Source organism: Xiphophorus hellerii, chromosome 12 (genome assembly GCF_003331165.1).
Source record: "Xiphophorus hellerii strain 12219 chromosome 12, Xiphophorus_hellerii-4.1, whole genome shotgun sequence".
Taxonomy (NCBI): Eukaryota; Metazoa; Chordata; class Actinopteri; order Cyprinodontiformes; family Poeciliidae; genus Xiphophorus; species Xiphophorus hellerii.
The window spans coordinates 17064690-17080654 of record NC_045683.1 but is presented as its reverse complement, the minus strand read 5'-3'; the positions used below and the strand labels follow the sequence as shown (position 1 = coordinate 17080654).

Sequence of the window (15965 nt, the reverse complement as noted above, 5' to 3'; positions counted from 1 at the left end):
TGTTATTCCTGTTCAGGAAAGAGGAAGTAAAGAGCTGAAAATGTATTTGTAAATATTAGATCAAGTTTCTGAAGAACTGGCAACCTGTCCACTGTATAACTTGTTTAAAGCCCAGCAACAAGGCTTTCCCCGATGGAGCACAGATTGGAAAAAGAGGTGATGGATTAAGTATTGGAAATATTTCTGACTATTTGTTGCCTGACTTGTTAGTACGATACTCTATCACAGTCATGTGGCGTTGAGCGGAGCTGGAAAAAAAAAGGTTCCTTATCTGCGATTCAGTGGAATCTGACTGGAATCTGGTTTCCAAAGCGGCCTGTGACCTCACTTACAGGAAGAGGATTTAGCTGCCAGTTATCTGTGGTCTTGGTAACAAAAAGGCAAAGAACAGACACAATGTGGAGCGCTCTGAGGTGGCATCATGGAAGTGTGTGTTGTGACAGGGGAAGCTAAGTGTGGGTAAAATAGGTCTGTAAGCATTTTTAAGTAAGGACTCAAAAGATGAATGTAAAACACTAACACAGAACTTCCAGATTTCTGCTGCTGCTGCTGCCGTTTGTCAGCTGGATGCAACTCAGACTTGGGCAATTGTGACTTACATATTTCTTTGTATTTATTAGATCAGTTTAAACAATGTACATTATCTGGTTTAATTTGAATGTCTATTGAGCTTCCCTGTGCTTTGAGAGAAATTAGCTGTCTGTGTTATATCTGCAAATCCATTTGTCAGCCATTGCATTCTAGTTTAAGAATACTATTTTAAATAGTTGATTTTTGTGAACTTTTTTGCATTTTTAACTAAAGCAGTGTCTTAAGTGTTCATTTTAAAGCACTTAGCAATGTTTATAGAAGTTGCAAACAATTTCCCTTAATGCATTGTGAGTGCAGCTTTGTAGAGTGCACGAATAAACAGCAATGACATGGAAAATGTCATCAGTGAAGTTTGATTGTTTTTGTCTTGAATAAAGAAGACTAATCATTGCTATAGCTAGGATTTTTAAAATGCAATTTTTCTGTATTTTTAGGCATTGTGTCCATAAACTCTTCAGTTCAGCCCCTTTTAAAAGTGGAACTACGGAATAACATCTGAAATGCTTTTCTTGCAATAACTTTAAAAATGGCAGCAGTAATATCTTCAATGTAACAAAAAATACTATAGTATATTAGTCATTTGCTATGCTTTAGGTTTGTCTTTAAAAATACCGTTATCAAATCAATGACATAAAAATAAATTGCAGAATAATTTTGCTTTAGGGTAACACAAGCCTAACAAGCTGATGTTGGTTGGTAAAGTAGTGATGTTATTTTCTTTGGTAGACGTCCTGCTGCTGATTGCTTGACAAACATGCCACTCATACCTTGGCAGCTGTAGTTTTAAAACAGGAATGGTGCTCTTTTAGATTCCACACCTGTTTTTTATTATCAAAAATATTTTCAGACTGATGAGAATTTGTCTCAATTGTGACAGAGTTGAAAGTGTTATATAGCCTTTCTGCATCCTGCTGACTAGCAGTTGGCAGCAACGATTGGGGGAGGAGCAATGCTGGATTACTTTATAGCTAACTCAAGTTACTCTACTGGTTTTGCAGGCAAATGTATTTTAAAGACTTTTTAATAAGTTTGTTTTTAAGCAGCACATATCTTCAGCAAAGGTTGCAGCAAATATGTTTTGACACTAAGCTTGCACTCTAGATCTGTACTTTAAGTACAGGAATAGAACAACATATTTTCAGACTTGACTTTTCTATTCTAAGTTGGGTGATAATTTATTACTATAGTATTTTACTACCAAAATGCTTTGTGGCTCAAGGGACAGAAATGGCCGTTGCACTTTAAATGTTAAGGACTAATATTTTGCTACGTGGGCTAAACAAAAGCAACATATTTGTTTTCTAGTTGTCTTGTTCTGTTTTGGAGCCAAACATCCTCCTTTTATATTTAACTTTACTTAAAAAAAACAGGCATCAGTGTCTAAAGGAAGTGGGTGATGTGGAAGTCTCTTTTTGCAGTAATATCACATTTTCATTTTTATCAAAAGTATTTCGCTTTAGACCAGAGAACATGTTTGAACAGATCTTAGTTTGTGTATTTTTTGTTTCTAATACAACTCATAGATAACAATGTACTTGGTCCTTATATATCATAGTCTGCTTTTCTTAATTTGATAAGTATTTAAATAACATCAACACTCCTACTACATAAAAAAGATTGTGATGATAAAATTGGAAATTAAAACCTCCATAACCCTGATGGACAGATTATGCCTTATCAATCAACTGCCTGTTTTGACAGATTATCCACCCGTTTTAATTTATCGCTATAGAATATTGTTTCTTCACCCACCTTTAGTAGGTACTGATTTCTGGATTATCAGGGCAGTGATTCTCAATTACTTTCCATCATGCTCTCCCCTCCTGCCTTTGGGATATATATATATTTCTTTTCAATCAAACAGACAAAATTCTATACATTGACAGTTTAAATTATTTTGTCTTTACAGTCCATAAAAACTATCATTGAAGAGATTAGTTCAATGCTAATAAACCTAGACTAGCAAAGCAGAGACAGAAGTAAAGCTTTATTTTTCTACATTTGAATTTATTTCTGTTAAGAATTTAGCTGAACAAAGTTTTCAGTGTTGGAAACAAACAAATGCTAGACATCTGGTGCAGTGAGAATGCACCAGATGTCTCCACTTTAGGATCTTTAATGCACATCCCTCTTCTCTTACTGAAAACACAGTAAGGACTACCACTGCTACAAAATCTTCTTAAAAATGTGTTGTTTTCTGGTTCTATCGGTGACCAGATGTTCATTCAGGTAACACACGGTGACCTCAGGGATTCTTTATACACATACATGAAAGACCAGAATGTTTACCTGTTTGACTTCTGTAGGGTTTTCAAAAATTAGCCAAACATCAGAAATTGCAAGGAGAAAAACATAGAATTGAGGTGAATATGCAGCTGCTTTTATGACATAACTAGGTAATAGATTGAGATCCAGCTATATAAGAATGGTCGAATGCAAATAATTTGATTATTAAGCTTTTAACTTTTTTAATATATTATTACACGGTCACATTTTTGATTTACTATGTTGGTTCATCTATTGTATACACACAGTTATCAGCGTAGTCTTGCTAGAGGACTGTTGCTTGTGTCCTGTGGTCATTGGGACAAGAGGCAAGGGACATCCCTGACAGGTCAGAAGTCATTCACAGGTCAACATGAAGACACTGGACCAGCAACCACATGCATACACACTTACTCATAAGATCAATTTAGAGAGACCATTTAGCCTAGCATGCACGCTTTTCAGCTCTGACAAGAAACCAGAGTATCCATATTTGCTCTGGAGGAGGGCTGAAAAAAGAAGGAAGCTAGAGCATGTTAGTCTTTATGAAAATATTTTCTTCAGATAAATGGACAGATCACCTCTCTGTCTTGAATTTACTATTAAGCCATTTTTTGACATTTGGGGGTCATATTGTTGTTTAACTTTGTACCAAAAGTCTTTTAGCTCGTTGACCTCTGGTCTTGGTGGTAGATGTACCTATTTTTGTAATTCCTTTTTTGTTCCTCTGTTTGTTCTTTCGATCCTCTGGATCACACATCTGTGGAAGTTGTAAGCGTTGCATTGAATGATTTGCTGACGTCCTGTAAAACTCTACACCGCCACCCCCTTTGGAAACTGAAGGCCAGTTTTTCCTGTCTCACCAGCTCTGGTTTAGTTGAGTTTAACAGTTGCTTTTCAAAGGAACCTGAAAATCTTTCTTGCTTCATACATACGAAGTTAAATTAGTTCAAGGGGAAACAACAACAAAAAAGTTATCTATATTTAAAAATCCTTCCCAGTGAGGCGTTTTTTTTCCCCCTTTGTTCCTGCCTCAAGCCTCCTGGGTGCCGTGTCACACCAGCACTCACCATAATCTGATCTGAAGGCAGTTGTACCATCACATCTCATTTCTCTAATGCAGGCACCAACATGTTGTCCTTTGTCAAAAATGTCCTCAGGTCAGTGTTATTTCCTTAGACCATTTCACCTTCGTTGAGCAGAATGACGTCTGACTTCCTTGGAGCTGCCTTGTGTACGTGTGCAGACATTCCTGACGATCAGGCTGCACAGTCAACACGACAATCAGCAGATTTCATATTGGATACATGAGAGAAACGGTTTATATATGGTCAAAATGCATTTATGTTTACTTTTTCACTTGTTTTGATGCATTGCTGAGCTATGTGGTAGTTAATTGTGCAGTTTGGGTTAAAAGGTGCTACTAGCCCGAGTTTTATGTTGTATAAGTGGATATTGGTGTAAGCAAACAAGCCCCACCCCACAGTATCGCTTGATTACCATCCCACATGACTTTTGTTTTATGGAAGCGTTTGGTCACTTCCCTCTTCTAGCAGAATCAACATGCTTCTTGTGTTGCAATTCTCGTTTTGTGTCAGAAAACGAGCCACAGCAGCTTAAGTCACATTCTTTATCTCTCGTCATTGCTGATTCTTTTCTTTTTGTCCACATGTACACACACAATGGGAAAACCACCTGCCAAACATGTCCCACATCCTGTGGGTCGTTTTGGTCATGGTGACTCAGCCTGGAAATGCGTTTGTGGGGCGCATCAAAGTAAAATTTCAAAATAAGACGCGAGGAGCTTTTGAAAGTGATTTATGGAATTTGTTTCTGTAGGTTGTAGGTGAAGTAGGAGCTGTTTTTTTTGGTTGTTTTTTTTCCCTTCTTTTTTCCTTTTTAATCCGATATTGGCCAGCTTTCCATTATCTTTGGAAGTGGTGTGTTTTTGTAGAGAGAGCTGTGGGACCTGATTCTCTGAATGAGCATGTTTTCCAGAGCTCTTGTCTGCCAGCAGATTTTTGTCTTGGTGAGGATTTTCCCTGAAACAACCACAAAGTCTGTTTTTGTTTGGGTTGGGTATGGCATATCCTCCTCTGGAAGTGGGCCTTTCTGTCCTGTTCCACTGATAAACGTTCTTGTTTAATATTTGACCTACTGGAAGATGGGACCCTAAAATAACTAGAAAACCTGTATAAGGACTTTAAGATATTACACTTTTTTCTCCATAAAATATATGTACAATTTACATAACATTGGATTGCTTTTAGCTGTCAAAATAACCATAATATGTTGAAAAAAAACACACACACACAGTAGGCTAACACATCTACATATGTTACTTTCAAGTGAAAGATAGAAATGTTTTCAGTTTGCAGTAAGGAGTTCACCGAAGTTTGAACATCTTAAATATTTCACTCACCTCAGTACAACTCTGCTGAATTTGTTGCTTTTTTTATATTCATCAATTTCAGCAAAGCGAGCCTTAATTTGCCAGATGTAGCATATAACTTTTTTCTTTCTCCCCCTGCAGATATGAGACGAGTAGTACGACAGAGCAAATTCCGTCATATCTTTGGCCAGGCGGTGAAGTATGACCAATGCTACGATGACATTCGGGTCTCAAGGGTCACATGGGACAGCTCCTTCTGTGCAGTCAACCCCAAGTTTGTTGCCATAATTATTGAGGCCAGTGGCGGCGGAGCTTTTCTCGTTCTCCCTCTTCATAAGGTAAGTTTTCGATTATGTAGAGAATGTTTGTATTTACTGTCCATGCGGCATTGGAAGAAGATGGAGAGGTCTAGATGATATGATAAGCTTTTTTGCTTAAAGTCTGATTTCTGGCTCGACAGTAGATTATAGATCATACCTTCGTTCTGAGATTTTTGAAAGGGTTAAAACACTTTACATATCCAGCGTGTTTCATGAAAGGCAGAGCTTGTAGAAAGCTAAAAAGGCTGAAACTGAGCAACTCTGTGCTCTAATCAGCCTTTAACGTGTGCTTTATTTCGCAGCCTGCACGTCTTAATATGTCACAGAAAATATGGTTTTCTTTTTCCGACTTGAACTTTCAAACCCTCACCGATGAAGAAAACTGTCAACTTCAAGTCTCCTTTCCTCTCTTAAGTGCCCTTGTAGGGCTTGTGCTGATCGATGACAGTTTTTTTTTTTCCAGTGCATCTTTATCTTTAGCTTAAGGAAGTTTGATTATCCTGTTGGTGTTGTGTACATATGATTACTTTATTGCCACGTTAAATTGAATTTGGATGAATGCAAAATTAACATAAAATATCTGACAACTGTGTTTTTATTTTAAAGGTATGCACTGGTTAGTTTCCACTTTTTTTTAAATAAAACAAATGGTCATTTGTAACGAGCACTACCTCGTTTCTGCTGAACCATCCCGTCGGTGTATTCTGGGATTAATGTTTACCAGCAGGCTGCTTGACACGCCCTTATGTGTAAACCTGAAACTACTCCAAAGCTCTGAAGTTAACAGTGTCCTGATTCTTTTCTCCATATAAGGAATCACTCTTAAGATTTAAGACTTTTGTTGGGCAAGACTGCTTTTATAGAGCGTCTTGATGTAAACAAAGTAACTGAGTGTACTTGCTTTTTGTCATTAAATTAAATTAAATTAAATTAATGTGCTGTCATAATGGAATTAATTAATGTGTGGCAGAGGTTAAACCGCATCTTAAACCGGCCTCTGTCCTATTTAAAAGCAAAAGGCCCAAACCCTTAGATGTCATTATGGTGAATGGCGGTTAACTGTTTAGCCTCTTGTTTCTTTTCAGCAGAGGCAGACACTGGCTGGGTGGCAAGTTCTAACACTATGAGCGACATAAGCACTGCAATTTGTTGACAGATCTGCCCAAAGTCTGTAATTAGTGTACAGTGGTACTCTGCCATGTCATATGAGAAGGATCTTGCATGGGAACTGGATCCTCAGGGCTGTCATCGCACAGCTTACACCTCTCAGCACCTCATTCAATGCAGGGCTTGTGCTGGAGGCAGGCTGTGGGTTCAGGGCTTTCACTTTCCTATTGCCCTTCTTTCTGGGTCCATCTTTGTGTGAGCTGCCCTCTGCATGCCATGTAAATGCACAGCAGTGGTGCAGCCAGAGAACAAACTCTGCTTTCACGACTACATCTGCTGAAGAAAACCCCTCAATTACCTCAAATCAGACAGGGAGAAAAACGGATACATTTTCAGACCGCCTTGCATTTAGGTTGGATGGACTTGAACTTGAAAGACCAGTCCTTCAGCTGTAGCATTTGACCTATTCATTGAGAAACTGGAGCTGAAAGGGAACACTATCTTTCAGAAGAACTTTGTATGTACCCTATGACTTAAGACAGTTTGCAGAGTACAGCAAATGAGCCGGGTTCACAATTTGGCTAGTGAAAATGTTTTACCAACCTGAATGCTTCTTTTTTCCCCTGGATGTAATGGAGATTCCCTTCTTTAATTTTTGCTGGGTTTTTTTTTTAAGATCATTTCAGCCTTTTATCATTGTACAATTCTTAAATAAGTTTCTGAATTATAAAATGTTTGTTGAAAAAAAAATTAAACTTCCTAGTGTCAGGAGGCTGTACAGCTCTCAGAAATGGGACAAAACTTCTCCTGTCAACAGTAGAAACAGTGAATTACTCTTGCAAACCTGGATTCTGTGTGGGTTATGTTCCAATAAACCAAAAGTTCATTTCAGGAAACCAGAATTTCATAAAAATGTAAATTTAAGTAATTCATTTTACATGGATTCACTGCACACTATCCTGCCAATACCGAGAATGATATTCTAAATGAAAATTTACCCTTATAAAAATAGAAAATGTAAAAGTCACTTCCTTGTTTGCAAAACGTATTTTTATACTGTTAACAAAACTACACAGCAGCAATGCCGTACAATTTCTGTGTGTGTATGTGTATGTTTTAAGTGATGAACTGCAGCAGCAGGGTAGTCTGTTATGTCCAATTTATTTTTTTACCTCCACATCGGTGGATTGTGATGTGAATTCGATCAGCCTGTGGCTATGATGAGGTCCCTCCAGGAAGTTGCATTGTTGCGATCGCAACTATTAACACAAATTCACCTTTCATTTGCAAATTTTGCACGAACATGAAATTTTTGCCATCTTGTGCAAATCTAACCAATCACCTTAATGTTTTCTGTGTTTCCTTCTTTTCTGACCAATCACTGCAACTCAGCTAAATTTTAACCAGGTAGATCATTTCTGATTTAATTTCCTCTTTTACAATGTCTGAGGCGACTTTAAACGCACCGCGAGCGTTCACAGGCTGGCGCTGGATATACCTGTGGATCTGATCAGCAAAGGGAGAGCTCCATGGTCTGTCATGTTCAGCAACTAGCCAGAGCCAAAAAGCAAAAAGGCTTTGCCATTTTCTTCCAGACAAACCGTGTAAGTTGAGTAAAGCTGCTACATGCAGCAAATACTTGCTAAATCATTAATCTATTTTAGTTTATATTAAGCTGGTTAAGAAGAATACTAGTGTTATGTATTTTATACCCCTTGCTTCTTAATGCCAGGAGTAAACCGAATCCTCTTTAATTTCTGTACAGAAGTTATGCTCTGTGTTGCTTTCCACATATTTAACGGAAATGTTTGTCACAATAGAAAGATCAGTCAGGGAGGAGACATTAGACCAGAGGCAGCAGCAGGACGATGATGCAGGGTCTTCTCAGGTAAGGAGGGATTATAATTGATGAGAAAAAGAGAAGGAAAGAGGAGGTTATGTGCAACAATTTCAACTTTTTTGTAATACCATATTGTGGCAAAAATAAAGCTCAGCTAAAGCTTGTAACTAACTGTTTTAACTATATGCTAAGACACTCTTGTGAAAGACATCTTTGATCTCACAGGGTTATATCCTGGCTAAATAAAGGTTTAAGAAAAAATCTGTAACTTTGACTACTTTTTTTTTTTTAAAAAGGTGCCACAAAATTGGTAATTTTAGGCTGCATCAATCACAAAACAAACACTGCAGCCTCCTGGAGGGACTGGTTAAGGGAGCCTGGGTTGCTTTAATAGTGGCTGTCAGCTTGAATGTCTTGTTGGATTTCCTTTATCTCATATTCCTCTTGATCCCCACAGAGACTGAGGCTTAAGTCAAGAGCGTTTGCTGGCCAAACAAGGACAGTGATGGGCATTAAACCAGACATGGGTACTTTTGGAAGTGTGGGCTGTCCAGCTGGAAAATTAAATCTGCATCTAAAGAGAATTTTGGCCATTTTACTCTTTAGCTCTAATAGAGACGTAAAGTGTTATCTCTGGTTCTGCCAGAGATAACACTTCGCGATTGTCTCCTGGATGTGGCTGCTGTTTGGTGGCCGTTGAAGCAGCGGCGTCTGTAGCTTGTGAGTGTTTCTGTGAATTAGCATAGCTTCACAATACTCTCACGGCTGTGGTTTTTCTTGTTGCTTGTGCCAACTTTCTCCTATACTTTTTTCTTCCACTTAACTTTCTTTTTCTTTTGTTAAAGCACTCTGTGAAACTCAACTTTGTTGATCTTCTACCCTCTTTGTGGTAGGAATCGATGATATGGACATGTCTAGAGTTTTCTTAATCATTTTGTAGGTCATTGTGAAATTGTACATTAATTTTTATTAAGTGTTACTCTAGTTTCCTGTAAGCCATAATCGATGCTTAAAATGTGTGTATTGAGACTTCGTAAATAATTATTTATTGAATGATGAGGACAACTGTGTGAGACTAACCTACTGAACCTACTGAAAGTGTGATTTATTTGGGTTTTGTTTTATTTTAGTGCTGTCACTGCTGCAGTCCTCTCACCCTGTTCCATCTATGAATCTGTTCTGTTAGCCCATCTGCTTGTGCTTTGTAGCTATACGTCTCTGTAGGCAGCCAGCTGCTCTGGGCCTTTGTCCTGCACTTACTTCCTCTGAAGCCTTTTGTCATTATTGCATTTTAGTATTGGGAGGAGGGGCTGAGGCTTTAGTTTGCTAGGAGAAGTATGATCATGCTCCTTCCCCCTTCACAATTAAACCAGTCATTGTTGTAGTGGCATAACAATAGGAGTTTGAAGAAATGTCTTTCTACATTCCTATGTTCTCATATATCGGTTTCTTTTTTTATTAGAAATTTGAGAATGTCATCAATAATTCAGACGTACTTGCAGGTTTTTAAGCAAACTTGAAGCCTCATTTTGTGATGGGATGGCTCTTTGTTTGACTCCCTAGGCTGTGGGTTAATGCAGCAGGTTCCCCCGACTCGGCACAGATATGATTATTGCTATTCATTCTGTCAGAACAAGAGTATATATATATGTATACTCACACACACACACACCCACACACACACAGGAGGGATCAGATGTCCAGCTAAACAGATTTCTTTTCTCGTCCCTCATGCTTTGAATATCCACTTCTCATTCTTAGTTGAACACCAGCTAATTTATTCCCTGATTTCCATATGAAGGAAGTCGTGGGAGTGATGGCAACTAGCAAGTATTTGGTGATTCCTTTCTGTATGTGCTTAATAGAAAAAGGGATGTTGTTCCAAATACTTTGATTTAAATCTGCAGAAAAAAATGACAGTGATTTATACATCCATTGGAACATTTTTAACATTGTTTTAGCTGAAACATTTATTTTCCATGCTGTGTGCGTGCCCACTGTTATCCACTGTATGTGGAGTATATTTGATTTGGATTCAGTCCCTCAATGATACATTCATCCTGTGCTCAGTCTTAGTTTTTAGTAATCCCAGGGTGTGTGCACAATGACACAATATTTGTCCTTTCACACCACCTTTAGCTCTAACCAAGCTTCATTCGGCCTCTGAGTGCATAAACCTTTTGGATGTACATTATATCCCACATCTTTCACAATACTTTGGTCAGTTTGTGTTTAAAGACTTCTGTATTGCTCAGTTCCCTCTGCCTTTACCGCCCATTCCTGCTGACTGCAGATTTTACCATATATGGTCATTCACTGCTCCCTGCCTGACAGGCTTCCAAGACCATTTCCTCATGCTCTGCCATTGGCTGCTTCATACCGTGTCGGTACAATTCTGAAATCTGGGATAGGCCAAAATGAGAGAAGCGCTCAAGATGATAGAATTGGGTTGAAGTCAGATGTCGTCTCTATCAGAAAGACATTCATTGTGTTCATAGCCCATATTTAAATAGTTGTTTTAATTTAGTCTGTCAGGGCTTAAAGTTTTACATATTTATTTATTTTTAAGCAGCAAGTCCTGAATTTAATCTGCTTCATTTTTACTAAAAACAGGTGCAGACTCCAGTATGTTTCCCCCCTCACCCTCTCCCTCCACGTCTGACTAATTAAAAGCATGCTGTAAATGGCACAACTTCAAAATACATCTGGAGTTGATATTACTGCTCCAATCTGGCTGTCTGTTTTTTTACAGATAAGATGCATTTTTATATACTCCAGGTTATTTGTAGTAATCTGGACTAATTTTAGCTAAACTGTCTGCACATGGATGGGGCAAAAGCCCATAAATTTTGATAACATTTGCACAAAGGCATTTTCCTCTGTGGATGTACAATATCTTTATGAGCTTTTTGATCAATAATACAGCATAAACCCAATAACCCCTTGTGAAATTCATTGAAGATTTAACTTGCATGAACCGTCTGATCTCAGCACTTGGAACTTGAACAAACTGGCAACACAATTGGACATGGAAATTGTTATAGTCAAGTCCACAATTATTCATACTTGCAGATTTGGATTTAAAATTAAGTTGGTTCAACCAAAAGGTTTGTATCTGATACAAAGTGATAATAATAAAACAATGTAAAATATGTAGAAATCTTGAATGTCAAAAATCATGTGCCTGTATATCCTTATTAATTGTATGAAACAATCTTTAACGTTGTAGCAGTCAAACTCTCCTCGTGTTTGCTTACCAGCTTTCAGCATGTTTGGACTTGTACTTTGATGCTTTACCTTTTCTTGATGAACTCAAAGTTTTTCTTGCTGGAAGGCCTTCTTGCCAACACCCTATTCTGCAGATCCTCTATCAGTCAGTTCTGACTCTTCTTGGGCAAATGCAAAATTTTTATATTACAGTATATTCAGTAAATTAAGAGATTACTTTAAACCTAAATATGTGACATGTATAAATATTGAGCTTAACAGTTTGTGTATTTATGTCTGAGTGATTCTCACATTCTAGAGTGAAAGACGTCTGGATATTCAGATGCAGTCTTCCACATAGCTACCTTTAGAAATGGACAGAGAAATCAGACGGCGGACACATTCTGAATATGTTCAGCTTGACTGAAGATCTGTTTCTCCTCACTATATACTAGAAACATTATGTACTGCTAAGAACTACACTCTTCAGTGTGAAAATTATTACTGAGTGATTCTGTTATGAAACATGCTAAATTTGGAAATGAAACGGTGAAAGGCCTCCATTCTCAAATTAATACACAGTCTGATTAGTTAGTAAGGCTAACTGTACTAAGGACAGTTTTAAGATGTCATCTGAAAAAAACGTCTTTGACTGCTCTTACCTACAGTGTGTCGTCAACTCTTCAGTTTTTTATTTCTTTTTTGAGCACGATGTCTGTTATACCAAAACGATCACTTCATACTTGGGTACTATTGTCATGAAGAACTTTTAATATTTAATGTTATTCCTTTCCACTTGGAAGCTTATTTGAGTTTTCTCCCTTCCCAAGCAGAATAACAGGATCTACAGCTCAACCAAGACTAGCCCACACTAGACTGAGGGTGATTGTATTGTTGAGACTGCCCCCGTTTGGCAGCAACATGCTGTGACATGTATGTTTGCAGAGCAGGAGCATACTTGGTTTCCTCTCAACAGCATCTATCTGAAGAACTTCAATAGATGCTGTTTTCAATACTGAAAGTTATCTTTATTATTGGGGCTGCACAGTGGTGCAGTTGGTAAAACTGTTGCCTTGCATCAAGAAGGTCCTGGGTTCGATTCCCGGCTCAGGGTCTTTCTGCATGGAGTTTGCATGTTCTCCCTGTGCATGCATGGGTTCTCTCTGGGTACTCCGGCTTCCTCCCACAGTCCATAAACATGACTGTCAGGTTAATTGGTCTCTCTAAATTCTCCCTTGGTGTGAGTGTGTGTGTGCATGGTTGTTTGTCCTGTCTGTCTCTGTGTTGCCCTGCGACAGACTGGCGACCTGTCCAAGGTGTACCCCGCTTCTCACCTGGAACGTTAGCTGGACATAGGCACCAGCACCTCTCCAGACCCCACAAGGGACAAGGGTGTACAGAAAATGGATGGATGGATCTTTATAATTTTTCTTTTGTTCCACACGTACTTCCAAATAGCTCTTGGCTCAATTTCTCTGAATTTAATCAAGTTGTCCTTGTGGCACAATGGTGTATACACCGCTCAGTGTATGTTTGGTACTTGTAGAAGACAGTTTTATTATGTGTATTTATTGCATGGTATTGTTCCCCATCATAAAGATAGGCCAGATCATAAATTGCTTTAAAAAAAATCCAGGTGTAACATTGTTACCTTCGCTGCCTCGGCTGTTTGCATTAAACATGCATTCGAAGGCTTGTAAAAGTGGAAATTTCCATGGAGCTCTGAGCAGCTCTGGACAGTATGCATGAAGACCCTTTAGTGGTGTGTGTGTGTGCGTGTGTGTGTGTGTGAGAGAGAGAATCACATGTTGAACTGCAAGAAAAGGAAGTGTGCAGCCCTCTTATTTGAATGAAAAGAATGTCCTCTCTTGCCTTGAGGGAATATTGTTCATGGGTTTTTTTCCCTGTGTGTGTGTTTCAGTGCTGTGCTTTGTATCCATCGCCTTGTGATTCACTCATTTTCTGCAACCATACGTGTTGCCATGCAACTGGTTGTTTTGAGGCCTCAGACATTCCTCTTAAAGGAAGTGTAGTTTAGTCATGAACATGTTAGATATTCAGCTGCTTGACTGCAGTGTGTGAGGGAGTAGCCCCTGCATCTTGTGTGGGTAGCTGCTTTATGGCTTTTAGGTGCATGTGCATTTCACTTTTTGGATATTTTTTTATTTATGGATTACTTGGTGGCCACCTTATTTGAAAGTGACTCACTAACACAGTTTGGTAGTGCCCTGTTTAGCACTGCTTAGTGTTAGCTAAGGTTACATTTCATTAGGGAAGACTCAAAAACCTACACTACTTAGAATTCAGTAACCTTAGATATTAAGGCTCAATATATTGCATGAAAAATTACAGTATGTAATATGCAAATTGCTTGGACTGCAAAAAGAATTAGGTGAAGTAACATGCATCCAGAGCCTCTATTCTTGTAATTTATTTTGTGAGACTTGAGCAAAAGAAAAAATAAAACATCTGCTCTTTTCTACTGAAAGTAGCCAAAAGCAACTTATTTAAACATTGAATTGTGTATTTACTTATATTTTACAGTAGCAGGATAGAATAACAGACAAACAGATTTGCTACCAAGCCGTACCATAACCATGAGTAGCTGTCACAGAGGTGACCTTAAATCTCTTGTCTATTCTGACTTGCCGGTAAAAGTTTTTCTTTAATTTCTTTTCTTTATCGATGCTCCTTTATCCAGAGTTATTTGCCATTGCAAATATGTGGCGTCTCTATTGATCCAATATCAGACAATAAAAACACAAACTCTTTCTGGGCTGTTTATTTCTAATATTGTGCCTTGCTTTCTCAAAAAATTACATTTGCTATGAGGGGAAAATTGTATAAACCCTGAATTGTTTTAATTTCAGACTATTACTTTGCATTTACTACATTTTCTGTTGAATTATAAATCTTAAAACTAATTAGTTTGCATTTGTAATTTGAAATGCCAGAACTCTGAATTGGCTGATTAGACCTCAAAAGTTACAGCAAATTGACGTTTGCCACTAAAACCCGTTTGCTACAGCATTGCATCCAAGGGTGAAGTTTTTGACATATCTTTGCTCTTATTAGTCACACATATTTTGGATGCTTTTGGGCAAGCCATGAAAGGTGAAGGTTTTGCTGCTTTGTTCCACTCCTCTTGAGAAGATCAATAGGTCAAATCTAGTATCTGATTAAAGTTTTTTGTCCAGCTTTTTCCCATTTCATTTCAGAATGTGCTGGATAACGATAAACTAAAACGTTTAATTTTTGAGAGATGACATGATGGTTCATGTGGTTTATGTGGTAGAAGTTAAATTCATTGTTAGTTTGGGTTCATTGACACTGTACATTCTGTTCCTAAAGTATTTGGCAACGTGAAGGATGAGTAAACATGTGTACAGTACTAATTATTGTTGAAATATTTTTACATGCCAGAACTGGTTAGACTGTGATGATACTCTTAAGTGATGTTGAACTAGACTGAACGTGATTCTCCATATCATTATTTGGATAGTGTTTTGTATTTTCAGTACTCCAGTATCTTAATCAGAAGATTTACTCTCACACTTGTTTATGTAGTTTCTGTCGCTACACCTGGTATTCAGTCCATTTCCTTCCTGCTTTGCATCCTGCTCCAGTTGCCTTCAGGAAATGGAAAAACAGGAATACGTTGATATAAGCTGTTAAGTACATTAGAATCTAATATGTCCGGTATGCAGGGATTTAGTCTCGTCCTTTTGTTAAAAGTTTTATTTGTTGAAAGAGGAATTTCCAGTGGACTCTACTGCATGAAAGGCCACATTTTTCTCATAAACTACAAGTGTTATCTGACACTGAATGGTGGATCAGAAATTCCTGCCAACAGTGGCGCCAGATTTAGCTTTTTGCCAGCTCTAGGGCAGAGTAGGTTTCTGGGTGTGATATGTTATGTTCATGGTAAGGTTTAGAATATAAACCTTGCCCTTCATTATCATTTAATGCAAAGATCCTTTCATTTTTGCTTTAAATATGTTCATATCTTAAAAGTTTTGTTTGCTAACTGTAGATTCTGATTTCCAAGCAGGATCATGTCTGCCAGATGTTTATAGTTTGCCAGTATTTGTCAAGTCAAAAACCAAAACGCGTCTGTCAAGGTTCCTAAAAAGTGTCTGATTTAGAAACAAGATAATTTTGTTCCAAGGAAGGAAACCATTGCACCAACATCACCAAGCTTTTGTTTAACTAAAGCAAAAAAAGTATTCAGAAAATAGATGGT

The 15965-nt window shown here is 38.0% G+C and overlaps 1 protein-coding gene across 2 annotated transcripts in view; it reads left to right on the top strand.

The window, feature by feature from the left end:
- Positions 1-15965, top strand: part of coro1ca (coronin, actin binding protein, 1Ca) — a 31836-nt gene that overhangs the window by 6845 nt on the left and 9026 nt on the right. For both annotated transcript variants that reach the window (XM_032578141.1, XM_032578143.1), the window contains exon 2: positions 5390-5586. In XM_032578141.1, coding sequence (XP_032434032.1) covers positions 5390-5586 — 197 coding nt within the window. The remainder of the gene's footprint in view (positions 1-5389; positions 5587-15965) is intronic.